This window comes from Molossus molossus, unplaced genomic scaffold, assembly GCF_014108415.1.
Source record: "Molossus molossus isolate mMolMol1 unplaced genomic scaffold, mMolMol1.p scaffold_m16_p_16, whole genome shotgun sequence".
NCBI classification, from domain to species: domain Eukaryota; kingdom Metazoa; phylum Chordata; class Mammalia; order Chiroptera; family Molossidae; genus Molossus; species Molossus molossus.
The window spans coordinates 70,092,326-70,105,924 of record NW_023425351.1 but is presented as its reverse complement, the minus strand read 5'-3'; the positions used below and the strand labels follow the sequence as shown (position 1 = coordinate 70,105,924).

Below are 13,599 nucleotides of genomic sequence, written 5' to 3'. Positions count from 1 at the left end.
ATTTTTCACATCGATGTTTCTCTCTCTCTCTCTCTCTCTCTCTCTCCCCCTTCCTCCCTCTCTAAAACATCAATAAAAAAAGAATTCCTTTCCCCCTCCCCCACCCAGCTTTCTGGGTTATATTTTCTTCCCTTTAAATTCAGTAAGTCCATGAACCATGTCAAAGATTACTGAATGGTCAATGAACACCTGATTTGCATTAACTTAAGAAATGGAGAGCTTCTGTCTTCTTCACTGAAAAGACTTTCCACTAAGAACCCACATTCAGCAGCACAGCTCAAGAGGAAGCACTTGAGAGTGACAGCAGCTTGAACAGGGCGGCAATTATTATTTAAACGGTGGAATGACTAAGAGGCGACCTGGAGTGGAACATGAAAGAATGTCGCATTAGCCCTGGCCGGTTTGGCTCAGTGGTTCAAGTGTTGGCCTGTGGACCAAAGGGTGAGCGCCGGGGTTGCAGGTTCGATCCCCAGCCCTGGGTGGGGATTGGGGAAAAAAAGTTACATTAAAATCCTGTAAGAGCTTGGTAACATGTCTCCTTGATCCTAGGCTTGAACCCCAAATACACTATGCAAATTCATCTTCAATATCTTAGACTTAAGCTATTTGATGAAAGAGGTTCTTTCTTTCTTTCTCAGCTTTTGAACCTCTAGTACCAAGTACTTACTCAGCACTCAATAAATAATGCTAAATAAACTAAGGTGGAACATTTAAGAGTGAAAGCAAGGTGAGAGAGGGTTTCCAGTCACACCACCAATGGTCTGTATGTATCAGGTCAATCAGATCAGCAAGGCTGATGTCTGATACCCTCACTTACGTAATCTCCATAGGTCTCTTGTGTTGGGGGTGGCGGTGGAGGTCTGTATCCAGTTGGGGGGACTCCTCTTGCTCTGGGAGTGAGAAGCCCTCTTCCCCGACTCACTGGTCCTCGGGTGGACAGGACCCCTCTGGAAGATGCCGCCCCTCGCGGCACCACAATTCCAACTGGCCGGGCTGTGACACTTCCCCTCCCCCTGCAAGCAAGAAGGTCAAGTTAGCAACATTTGTCATTTTCTCTAACATTCCATTGTTCACATACATTTATACCTAAAAAAAAAAAATCAGTATTTCTGTAAAAAGAAATAAGGGAATCATAGGCAAAGTAAAAACTAAAGCATTAGAGAAAACCGATATCCCCCAAAAAGAAGTCATTTCGGCAGCTCATCCCGCAACAGCAAGCATAGTAACGTTGAAGAAGATCTAAAACTGCCCTAATAAACAAGTAAGGTCTTTCTAAAATCACACACAACATCTACTGATGCAACAACAACATCGAGAAATATTTTGGTGCACATCTAAGAAAAGATGTATAGGAACTATGTAAAAAAAAAAAAAAATACAATACTCTGATGAAAGAATTCAAAGGAGAAACATTCCAAGCTCATGAGTTGCCAATTCTTTCCAACTTGCTGTATAGACTCAATGTAATCCCAATAAAAATCCCAGCAAGCTCTTTTGTGGACGGACAAGCATATTCTCAAGTATACAAGGAAAGATAAAAAACCCAGAAGAGACAGTGCAATACTGAGGAAGAAAAATGTTGGGAGGACTCATAATATCTGATGGCAAGTCTTACTTTAAAGCTACAGTGATCAAGGCAGTGAGGACTGGCCAAAAGACCAGACACACAGATCAATGGAAGAAAACAGGGAGCCCAGAAATTGATCCACAGAAATATGGTCAGAAGATCACCGCAAAGGAGCAGACAGTTCGATGGAGCAATGATAGTTTTTTCAACAAATGGAGCTGAAACAAATGAATATCCATATGCAAAAAGGAAGGAAGGAAGGAAGGAAGGAAGGAAGGAAGGAAGGAAGGAAGGAAGGAAGGAAGGAAGGAAGGAAGGAAGGGGGAGGGAGGGAGAAGGAAGGAGGGAAGGAAGGAAAGAAGGAGGGAGGAAGGAAGGAAAGAGGGAAGGAAGGAAGGAAGGAAGGAAGGAAGGAAGGAAGGAAGGAAGGAAGGAAGGAAGGGGGGAGGGAGGGAGGGAGGGAGGGAAGGAAGGAAGGAATAGAGAGAGAAAGAGAGAAAGAAAGGAAGAAAGAAACTCAAAATGGTTTTAGACCTACATGTAAAATACAAAACTTATAGAAAAAACAAAAGAAATCAACATGACCTTGGTTTGAGGATGTGTTCTAGACATAATTAGAAAAGCATAATCCATGAAATAAAAATTCGTGAGCTGGACTTGATTAAAATTAAATACTTCCACTCTGAGAAAGACACTGTTTCGAACTGAAGAGACACACCACAGAAAGGGGGAAATATGTGTTGCACACGTATCTGATATGTGTGTAGCCAACAGACACTATTCCTCAATAAAGGGACAGGGCTCCTTGGAGAAGCGGCTGATTCCAGGGCTAGAGCAGGGAATACACCTGATGATAATGGAGCAACTTGAAGCAGCAGATAGGAAGGAAACACTCAAAAAGAAAAGGAAAAAAGAAAAAAACAAACACGAACGAACTATGGGGCAAGCGAAAGGAGCAGAGCAGCCAATAGGAGGAGCTCCCACTGGCCAAAGCGGAGAAATTCGAGCAACAAAAAGAAAGCAGTATTGGGTTTTAATGCAATGTATAAGATACGTCCACGAGTCCATCCTGATATAAATCAATGACTGACAACAAGTGGGAGAGGAGAGAAGAATCTTCCCGATGGTTTCTGTACACGCCGCCCCCTGGGGGATGGGAGGGTGGCATTACAGCGGGGCGTCTGACCAATGCTAACCTCGCTCAGGTCATGGGCGTACAGCCCATGGATGCCCTGTGGACAGTGCGTGCCCTTGACATCGCGTGATGAAAGTGACATTCTGAGTTCCCCAAACCCACAAGCCCAGACTAATCATGAGACAAACATTAGGGAAATCCCAAATGAGGGACATCTTATTTAAAACACACAGAGACCTGACCAGAACTACTCAAAACCATCAAGACCATCAGAAAGCAAAATTTAATAAGACTTTCACCCTTAGCTAGCTCGTTTTATCCCTTTGATGAGTACTGTCAATTTTAACTCCTTCTTTTTTTTTTTTTTTCTGTTTTCATTCCAGGCCATAAACATTAGAACAGTAAATGTGATGGTCAAGACCAAGGATGCTGGAGTCAGATGTGAATTCCATTCCTGAGTGGACCTACTAGGTTTAACTTCGCCTTCCAGTTAACAAATTCACCATGAGTCTGAGCTTCCCAGTCCAGGCCCCAGTTGTGCAGTGGGATGCAGAACCCAGCGCGTAGTGTTACTACGAGGGAGAAAGGACACAGGATATCCCACCAATCATCTCCCACATCTGCCTGGATGCAAACGGACAGCTTATACAACTACCACTCACTCTGAACTGTACAGAAAGACACTATAATTTCCAGAGCATCTTATCTTTTTATCTCTGATATATATCTAGAAAAATATTCAATGTGAGTAGAAGAAAAAAAAGTAGTTTCCACTTAGTGCCTAAACCCACTGGGGCTAGTGCAGTTGATCTGTGCATATTCAAACTAATTAAGGCTCCTGCTTCCTTATCTAATATCTCGTCAGTGCCATCCAAGGCACTACATGGGCCACAAAATACTCAGTACATCTTTTGAACATATTTGTGCCTTTCATCAAATTGAAAGACATAAATTTATATATTCAAGAAGTTAAAAATTCTTTCCCCTCATCATCGACATTGTTAGATCCTGTGTGCACGGCGTGTATGGAGTCACACTGAGGTATCTCCTATGGAATTTTACACAAGTTATTTGATATATGTAGTTCTAGATTCTTATCTATAAAGGCTGCTTTCAAGATTCATTTTTAAGTGGACATCCGTGGGAATAGAGTTAAGCAGCAATGTTCCTTTAATCGATACTTTGGTGAGAGGAAGGCATGATCCAGAGTGACATGCTAATATAAAAATTATGTCATATTGCAAAGTACTGACTGAATGCTACAAATGAGGCTCAGGGCGAAGCTGAACGGCAGGACTGAAAACAAAAAAAAGTACCTGTTGGATGAGATTTATAATGATAACTGATGGGAAGTTTTTTTTATTTGCAAAGTTTATTCAAGTTGATTAGAATTTGGGTACAGCACTGGTCTGAACTGGGACACGGAAGAGCAGAAAGAACACAGCTGAGCAGAAAGTTTCACAAGCAGATGGAGGGATGTGACTGTCATGGTTCTTTCTGTTTACATTTTTCAGCAGCGTGACCACGGCTTCCGGTTTTGAAACTCAAATATAGAAATAACTGAGAAAGGTTTTTGCAGGGAGCAGCTCTCTTTTTAGAAGACGGGGCTTTAAAGGACGGACTACAATAAGTATTGATTAATCAGAAACTAATGGTTGAGTTTATAAATTAGTAACAGGTTTCAAGATGTAATGAAAAAGCGCATGCTTCGGGTTACAACATCCTCGAATGTAATTCTTTTGCTTCGTTGCTTAGTCTTGGTTCTCCCACCTGTACAGTGGGGTTAATAATGCTGAGCTCTTGCAGGACAGTTGTGAGGTTCACGCACAGGACGTATAAAATGCCTAACCTAGAACAGGCTCTAGTGAGCGGTAATTATTACTTCTCCGTGGACTCTGTCCTGATACCTTCCTTTTGCGGTGTATTGGAGGGTGAGGAGCAGAGAGAAGGTACCACACTCCAATCCTCACTTCATACATGCGGCATCAGCACTACATACACTTTATACCTGCAGCAATAGTAATGCACTCCAATAGAGTGAGAGCAAACATATACTCCACTGTTTGGCTTTTATTCCTAAATTTTATGAGAAGCAAAAGAATAAAGCAATAGATGGGTGGCAGCAGCCCAGAAAGCCCCAGGTAGCTCCAGCATTATTAGCTGGTGACCTTGGGAAACACAGTGGGGCCCCGGGCAGCAGGAAGGGGAGGCCCACAGCTGATCAGAGAGAGGCGTCTGCAGGATTGAGCGTCAGGGTCTTAGCCTGAAATCGCTAGTGTCACAGTGAGAAAAACCTCCCCAGGATCGAGTTGAGGTGCACGGCCTGGTGCAATGGCCTGGGGACCATTTATGAACAGTTGCAAATCCCTGCAGAATCCCTAACGCATCTGATCACTTTCCTTTCCCTCTGTGAGTGCTTCCCTGAGTGTAAAGCTTGGTCATTCCAAGACTTTTTTCCTGCCAGAAGCTGACAGGTGAATGGGGGGCTAGACACGGGTCAGGCGAGCACAGCCATAGTTCTCACAAGGTGCATGAGAAGCTGTCAGAGCTGACGGAGACGAGACTTCTGCACAGGTGCGCTGACAGCTACAGCCCGAGCACCTGCAGGGTCAGTGTGGTTCCAGGGCAGGCTTCTCATAGGCTCCTGCGTCCTCAGCCCCTGGAGCCCTTGTCTCCAGGCAGAGTGTCACTCAGCAGGTGGGGGTGTGTGCTTTGGCGGCGGGGAGGCTGAGATTCTTTGCAACAAGCTCTCAAGTGCTGCTTCTGATGGTTTAGGTCCAAAGGTTACGCACCTGCTATGAAACCTGTCGGTCATTTCATTTCTTTATTCCGTGAGCCGGCCAATCTTACACGTAACTTGTTTTTAAATGACTAAGCGATTGTTTACACTGTGTAGAGTACAAAAGGGGTCCAAGGCCATCCACTTTTCCTCCAACAAGCTGCAGAATGGTGATGAGCACAACCGGGGCCAAAGTAAGACAGTGTGCACGAGTACAACCTCCTCGAAAGCACCAATCCTGGTGGGTCTCCTTCCCACCCAGTGCCGTGTCGCCGGAACGAGAGCACACAGTCCTTACTGTGTCGCCCATCACGGTCTTCCAGTTCGAGTCGTGTGGGACTCCGCGGCACCCGTCTCCTTCCAAAACAACGAAACGGATGATGAAGGGGTTGGAGAGAGACGGGGAGTTTGTTTATGGTCCGATGGTGAGGGACTGACCCAGAATTGGCATATAACACTCAACTTCTAATGTGGGGTCATCTGAGTAATTGGAAAGGGAATCACTTTAGTTTGGACTTCAGTGGGACACTTAAAAAATTAAGGAGGGGCCCTGGCCAGGTAGCTCTGCTGGTCAGAGCACCATCCCAATATGCCAAGGTTCCGGGTTCAATTCCTGGTCAGGGCACATACAAGAAGCAACCAACAGATGCATAAGTAAGTAGAGCAACACCTCTCTCTCTCTCTCTCTCTCTCTCTCTCTCTCTCTCTCTCAAATCAATCAATACATTTTTAAAAAAAATATTAGGTAGGGCTTAGGTTAGTGTGCGCACAATCTTCTGTCTCCACTTAATAGATGAGGCAGTTACGGCTTAGGGAGGGAAGAGCCCGGAGGCCACACAGCTAGGAAGAGCCAGGGGTGACCCTTGAGACTCCGGTTTCCCCAGCCACACCCTCATCTCCAGCCACAAACGGGCCCCAACTGTTCGGCTTTAAAGATTTCGCCCCTCTGCCTGGGATGGCGCCCCTCTGGCATGGTCCTGTCTTACTTCCTCCCCTGCACCCTACGTCTGTTCCCACCCACACGCCCCACTCGGGATTATCTGCACCCTCGTCTCTGTTTCCACGTCAGTTTGTTTCACGTCCCTCCTTACACACCTTTCGCTCCTAATTACTTGCTTCCCCGATGCTGGGGCAACGGCTTACACATCTAAAAATCCAATTCCTGTCACAGAGGGAGCTCGAGAGAAATCTGTGACACCGAGTGACCTATGACCAGGAATAGACTGACGGTTTTTCAAGGGGAAAAAACACAAACACTCGTGGAAGCAGGCTGTGCCGGGCAGACTCCCGCCGTACCGGAGGGGCCACGGGCTTCCTCCCACCCCAGCCGCACCTTGTCGGTGGAGCTTGTTTGGCGTCGTCCAGGAAAGGACCCGGGGACCCTGCGGTCCGCGGGAGGCCCACACATCGGCCCACTTCGTGCAGGGCAGACAGGCGACGGCTGGCCGAGCTGGGGCGCAGCCATGTGCAACACGTAGGGCTGAAGACCAAGCAGGCGAAGAGCGAAAGGGGCAGGGAAATAGTTTCAAAAGCAGTAGCTGAAAATTTCCACAGTTCAGGAAAGCTGCCAAAAGGCTGTTCAACCGAATGGCCCGAGTCTAAGAAGAACCCCACCCGCGGTGCCCAGCTCTGGCGGGCACACGTTTCAGAACCAGAGAGGCAGACCTGGCGGCTGGTTCAGGTTTCTCCCTGCTCTTCCCAGCAGCAGAGCAGGGAGGTCAGGCCTGCCCCTTGGGAGGAAGGCCCAGAGGACCAGAGCCGCTGGCCAAACATGGAAAGCAGAAGAGGAGGGAGCGCTGCCTGGGTGGTCCCAATCCCCCCACCCCCGCTGCCTGGGTGGTCCCAATCCCTCCACCCCCGCTGCCTGGGTGGTCCCAACCCCCCCCCCCGCTGCCTGGGTGGTCCCAATACCCCCTGCCTGGGTGGTCCCAATCCCTCCACCCCCGCTGCCTGGGTGGTCCTAATCCCCCCCCACCGCCTGGGTGGTCCCAATCCCCCCCCCACCTGGGTGGTCCCAATCCCCCACTGCCTGGGTGGTCCCAATACCCCCAACCCCGCTGCCTGGGTGGTCCCAATCCCCCCCCACCTGGGTGGTCCCAATTCCCCACCCCCGCTGCCTGGGTGGTCCCAATCCCCCCTGCTGCTTCCCAGGCCCTGTCGCTGGGTTCCCGGAGGAGCCCGCGTGGAGGAGCTCACAGCAGAGATGCCCCATCTCCCACACACAGGCGTCTAAGCCCAGCTCCCCATGTGAGACGGAAACGAGAAGGTTCTATTCAAACACTTCCAGCTTCTCACAGCAGGATTTATTTTCAGACCGCTTCCATCATTTGCGAGCAAGGTAAATCCTGAAGCGCCAACAGCAGGGAGCATTCGTGAGGACGCAGGGACGACTTATTCCCTGTGACATTCCCACAGGTGACATCCTGTGGCCATTCCCACAGAGCTCATCCCCCACGTGACAGACAACCACCCTGACAAAACGTGTTGGGCAGAAAGAGCCTCAGTCGGCTATGGCACTGAATTCACACCACGATGTTTTACTGAGTGATTGCTATGTGCCAGGCTGTCGTGTGTTTTCATTATGAAGAGGAGAGATCAACAAAAAATTTACAAATAAGTAACATAAACTCTCACGATAGATGCTAACAAGTAGCCAAGGCAGGGTGTCGTGACCTGTCCTGGACCAGGAGGTGGGCATCGTGAAGGTGCCCGGGCGCTGAGAAGGCAGTGCCCAGAGGGGTGCCTGCAGGACGGGAGACAGCGTACCGAGGACCAAGCGTGAACGCTGGGGACTCGCAAAGAGATGAGCTTTGGCCTCTTTAAGGGACAGAAAGGCGTTAGCCCCGGCCGCCTGGAGTGCAGACGTGGCAGAAGCCCGCCGGGTGGACGCGGCCAGATGGCACAGGCGCGAATCAGGAAGAGCGGGCTCCCTTCTAGCCACGGAGGAAGCGCGGAAGGAGTTTAAGCAGAAGAGAAAATAAATCTAGTTTAATGTTGGAAGATCGTCAAGACTGTGAATGCCGACAGGAGAGCGGTGTTCGATCAGGAAGGACGGGAGGCATGATGAAAGACACGGATGCTCTCACGGAGCTGACCGTTCGGGATGGGACATGACAACTCTGACAGCAAAAACAGCCAGCCAGGTGCTACACCTACCTGGTTGTCGCTGGGGTTGCCGCACCTCTCGTACGCAAGGTGGATTTGCCCCGGACGACCGGGGCGTCTGCGTTTTCTGAGCCACCGTTCAAATACGTTAATTCCTGGAGCTGCGCTTGCCGGATTTCATCGTTGTAATCCTGCGCAGAAGGAGACAGCACGTTCACGGAGCAGACACAGAGGCCGTTACAACAAGAAGCACTTTTTTTTTAATAGGTGCTTAAAAAAGGGGTTTAGTAGGTGCTTAAAAAAAGGGGGGTTTAATAGGTATAAAAAAATAAGGGTTAGGGAAACAGGTGAATTCATAAAGCAAGATCTGAGTTTGTTACAATGACAATATAGCAATGCACTGTAAAAAGGAAGGAAAAAAACCACATAGTATTTTTCCCCAAACTAAAATTTTCTACAACCAGACATAACTCCTTCCCCCAGGCATGATTTGCAAGTGAAACATTTATAACACAATTAAAATACCATGTAACAGATAGCTCATCATTGCTATTTACAACTCAGTTCAAAGTCGTTACTGAGCATCTGTGATGTACCAGGTGACAGAAAACACAAAGGTCCATACAAAGGGGCCCGAAAGGTGCCCAAGAACCTAAGGAGGGGGGTGGCCGCATTCTCAAAGCCACAGGAAGCGAGTGGCCTCCACATTCTGACAGGCGGCCACGTGCAGTTCCGGGGAGTCACTACCAACAAGGGCCTGACTTCAGAAACAGTGGTTTCAGTGACAGGGCAGAGCTGGAACCCGTTCCGGGGGTGCGGGGCGGATGTGGGTACGTCACTGGCACGAGAAGGTGGCAGGGCTGCCGTCTGAGGGAGCAAGGGTGATGCTACGGTGCAAGGAGCATGAGCAGATCTGAATTGGAATAAAAGATTCGGAAGAGGCAGTTTCCTGGGTTATTTAGAATTAAAGATATGGAACACGTGCAGTAGATGTATTTTTCAAAATACACGGTCTCTCCCTTACTTTTCAAAAGCAGAATGCAAGAACTGACTTGACGCCTGTGGAGAAGACAGTGTGGAGTAAAAAAAGAATGAGAACCCGGATCAAAAAAGACAGGGAGCCCTGGCCAGTTTGGCTCAGCGGTTAGAGTGTTGGCCCGCGGACCAGAGAGACCCAGGTTCAGTTCCTGCTAAGGGCACGTACCTCAGTGTAGTTTGTCCCTGGCCCTGGTTGGGGTCGTGTGGATGGCAGCCAGTCGATGTGTCTCTCTCACATCAATGATTCTCTCTCTCTCTTCCTCCCTCTCTCCCTCCTGCTCTATCTGAAGATAAATGCAAAAATATCCTTGGGTGAGGATTAAAAAAAAGACAGGGAGCCCACGGTCAGCTCATACCTGCAGGGCGGAGGGTGGCCACGGATGAGCGGGTCCGGTCACTGCCCTCAGCTGGAAGGGCTCGGGGTCAGGGTCTAGGTTTTACTGCAAATATAGGCTCTTTCTGTGACTTATTTGCAGTATTGTGACCCGAAGAGAGTCACTAGAATCCATCAGTATTCCAACGGCTTACAACCCATAGACACGTCTCCTACCATTTTACTAAAAACGTGTGAAGTAAGTTCTTCGTGAAGCAGATTCCAAATAAAACGTGCTACATAAATGCTGAACATTTGCCCCGTGGAAGGTGCGACACAAAACCGTGCAGGGTTAAAAACAGATTCCCGGGGAAGGAAGCTGACTGAGCCCTATGTGAACGTGCCGGGGAGCTCGGCGTCTCCGCGGAAGGACAATGCACCTGCCAGGCCACCTCCGTGTCGCCAAGGTTGGGACTTGGAGTTCCGCAACGTGGACAAGGGACGGCGCTCTCCGACTTTCGTGCTCATGTAACCTCAGCGGTATTACCTAATCTCTAAAGATCTGTGGTCTCACATACAAAGAAGGAATGAAGCCCTGGACGTCACGGGGACACTGTGAAGTCCACTCGGTAGGACACGGAAGCTCCTGGGCAGACACCACCTGCTGCAGGGCCAGCAGGAGTCAGGCCAAGGAGGAGGGGCGAGGGTACTAACGGGAATGAGGAACTTCTTGATCTCCTCCAGGGCGTGTCCCATCCGGGCATAGGCCTCTGCAGGCGGGGCGAAGACCTCAATGAGGACGTGCAGGTCATCATTGAGGTGGAAGTACTTGGCTTCTCCGCTTTTCCTCAGCTCTTCTTCCTAAAGAAAGACAAGCCACGTGGAAGAATGTGTCACCAGGAGAAAAGAGAAAGACAATAAAACCTGCCCAGAGCTTCTGTGGCACATGGCTGTCACAAGTGTCACCCAAGCGCCTCCTAAGGAAGAGAGTTTAGCCTAGAACCGGGTCCCAGGCTCTTAGGAAAACCCAAAGGCTCCCTGCTGCTGTGGGACTCGGTCTCACTCCTGTCCCAGGCCTGGGAGTCCCAGCAGCGGCCTCTGCCCCGCGCTCAGCTCCCCGGCCTCTCGGGCCCCTGCCGGCACCATAGGACCTCCTCTGTGGCTCCCACACTGGCTACGAGCCCTGCCCCCTCCCACACTGGTCGCCTGTGCGCCATGGTGCTGTACTAACCTACACCCGAAATACCTAAGGGGACGTATCTGTCACTTGCCCATTTTCTAACTTCTCTCCCTGCAGGTGGTCACCATGGAGCACGAACCGTGACGGTGTCGCCTGGAGCCGCAATGCCCTTGTCTAGAGAAGTGCTTGGCACAGAGCAAGCGCTCAACAAATACGTGCGGCGTGGACGACTAGCTACTCATTCATGTCGGCCCACGGTTTACGCATGCGTCACTCAAGACGCATCTCTGCTGCCAGGCACTGTACCCGAGGATAAAACGGTGCCTAAGATCGACGGCAGACCTGATTAGACCATTTACCTGATCGTGATAAACATTTTCTAGTTCTGGGTTGTTGCTTACACAATTTAATTCAGGGGGGAAATTAGGAGAAAACAGATCATTAAGGGACCAGTGATCTTGCTCCACTATCTTTTGGTAACTTGTCTTCACGGGGCTGGTAGCTACAAAGAATCAGTCTCTCCACAGTCTGCTTCCACTATTGCGATCAGACAGACAGAAAAGGTTAGTAGGAACCTGTATCTGAAGTGATGTCCGAAAGGAGGCAGCCTTCCTAATCTCTCCGAAAACCCTACCCCAGGAGAGAGAGAACCCCAGGAATTCCTGATCACGACGTCCTATGATTCCACCATTAGCCAGGAGGCCACAGAGGCACAAATGCCCTTGACCTCGCCCTTGAAGGCTTCACCTTCTGCTATGGAACTATCCTGATCTCTTAGAAAGAGAAGAGGATCCACGTGGTAAGGGCATGGGGTTCAGACACGCCTGAACCTCCGCTATGCTGGTCCATAGGTGTGTGAGTTTAGACTGTTGCTGTGTAATCCAACGCTTAATTTGCAAGATCGGTTTGGTATCAACCTACGCACACTATGCTGTAGGGCCGCTGGGTAAGACAAGAACTGGTTCTGTGTAAACGCCCAGCTGGAGACAGAGCGTGTACCGCCTAGTACACCACCTTGCCCTTGGCAGGCACCCAGCAGACGCCAGTTCCCTCCACGTTTAGGGGAAGTGGGTCAGAAACCGCAAGAAAAGTATCTGAAGTAAGAAAGAGCAAATACAAGCTGCCGTTAGTATCATGAGCAGTGTCTCTGACATCTGCCTTGCGGATAGAGAGCATCTTGCTAATGCCCACTGTCGCCTGGGCCTCGTCCTCATTGGAAGGCGGCTAACCCTTCGGCCCGGGACCCACCCTTGTACGGCCAGGGCTTCACAAACTGGACGCTCCCCACAGCTGTTCATCTATGGAAGCAGGAACCGCTGAAATAAACACGTCTTGTCTCCTCCTAACAGGCAGCAAAATGATCACCTGACCGAGAGGGCGCTTCCGTCTCCATCAGAGACCTCAGCTGGACCGGGAGGCCCTCTCACCACAGCCACGCGGGCACTGGTCCAGAGCGGGCGGTTGGAACCCGACGACTCCGGGGCTAACAGGACAGGCCGTGGAGTGTGGGAGACAGACCTCGACACTCTGGGTTCCAGCCCCAAACCCAGCACACTCTGCCTGACTCTGGGCCGGTCACGTTCTCCCTGTCCTACAGCGGGGAGGTTCGGGGCGGTAACAGCACCGTATCCACTGCCCACAGGCTGCTGTCGCCATAAAGGTGTCATCGGAACAGTAATTAGGAGCGAGCAGACATAAAGGAACCGCAGTGATAAAGGAGTTTTGGTCTGAAGACGAAAAAAGTCTTCAGGTTTATGTCTAACACGGAGTAAGCTCTCAATAAATGGTGGCTGCGGTAATAATTATTATAATAACGATCATGATAATTAATGAACAACTACAGTATGACTCACTCTACGGTTCTGTAACACACATGCTGTGGACGGAACCCCTCGCCCGATGACTGGCACAAAGGGGGGTCCGCTGCACCAGGGCGAGTCCTGTGCTCCGTAACCAGCCAGCACCTGTCAGTGACGACTCCCGTCACTGTGTCCACGCAGCAAACCAGGAAAACGGATTAGGCTCACATGAGAATTTAAACAGTGGACACGCTGAACATTTAGAAGATAAGATGATTTTAATAGGAAGTAATAAAACTCTTGAATAGACATCCTGTTCACTGAGAATTTCTGCAGACCCCAGTTATACTAGTAAGAAGGACTGAGATCCACACTCGAGTTCAGGCAGCAGCACGGACAGCACAAGGGGGTGGAGGGATCCGCTGACGGCCACCATGGACAGCAGGGCGTGGGGGGCAGTGGCCATCAACCCACAGTGGGCACTATGTCCCCAGTGTCCAGGGCTCTGGATGGAATACAAATTCCATTTTGATATTCAGCCACTTGCAAAGCTCCGCATTGCCTGGCTGACTGATGTGGTCAAGGATGCAGAAATAAAAGCATTAATGAATGGGCGGTGAGTGGTCTGGGAAGGAGGCCCAAGGGAGGAAGAACACGGAGCCCGTGCACTGCAAAGCTCGTCC

General features: G+C 49.8%; 1 protein-coding gene across 1 annotated transcript in view; it reads right to left on the bottom strand.

The window, feature by feature from the left end:
* The window catches only part of KHDRBS3 (KH RNA binding domain containing, signal transduction associated 3), a 124,266-nt gene that overhangs the window by 46,021 nt on the left and 64,646 nt on the right, over positions 1-13,599 (bottom strand). Inside the window, exons 4-6 of the mRNA XM_036264274.1 lie at positions 10,652-10,798; positions 8,638-8,777; positions 818-1,013 (exon numbers count right to left, since the gene is read on the bottom strand). Of these exons, the coding sequence (XP_036120167.1) occupies positions 818-1,013; positions 8,638-8,777; positions 10,652-10,798 (483 nt within the window). The remainder of the gene's footprint in view (positions 1-817; positions 1,014-8,637; positions 8,778-10,651; positions 10,799-13,599) is intronic.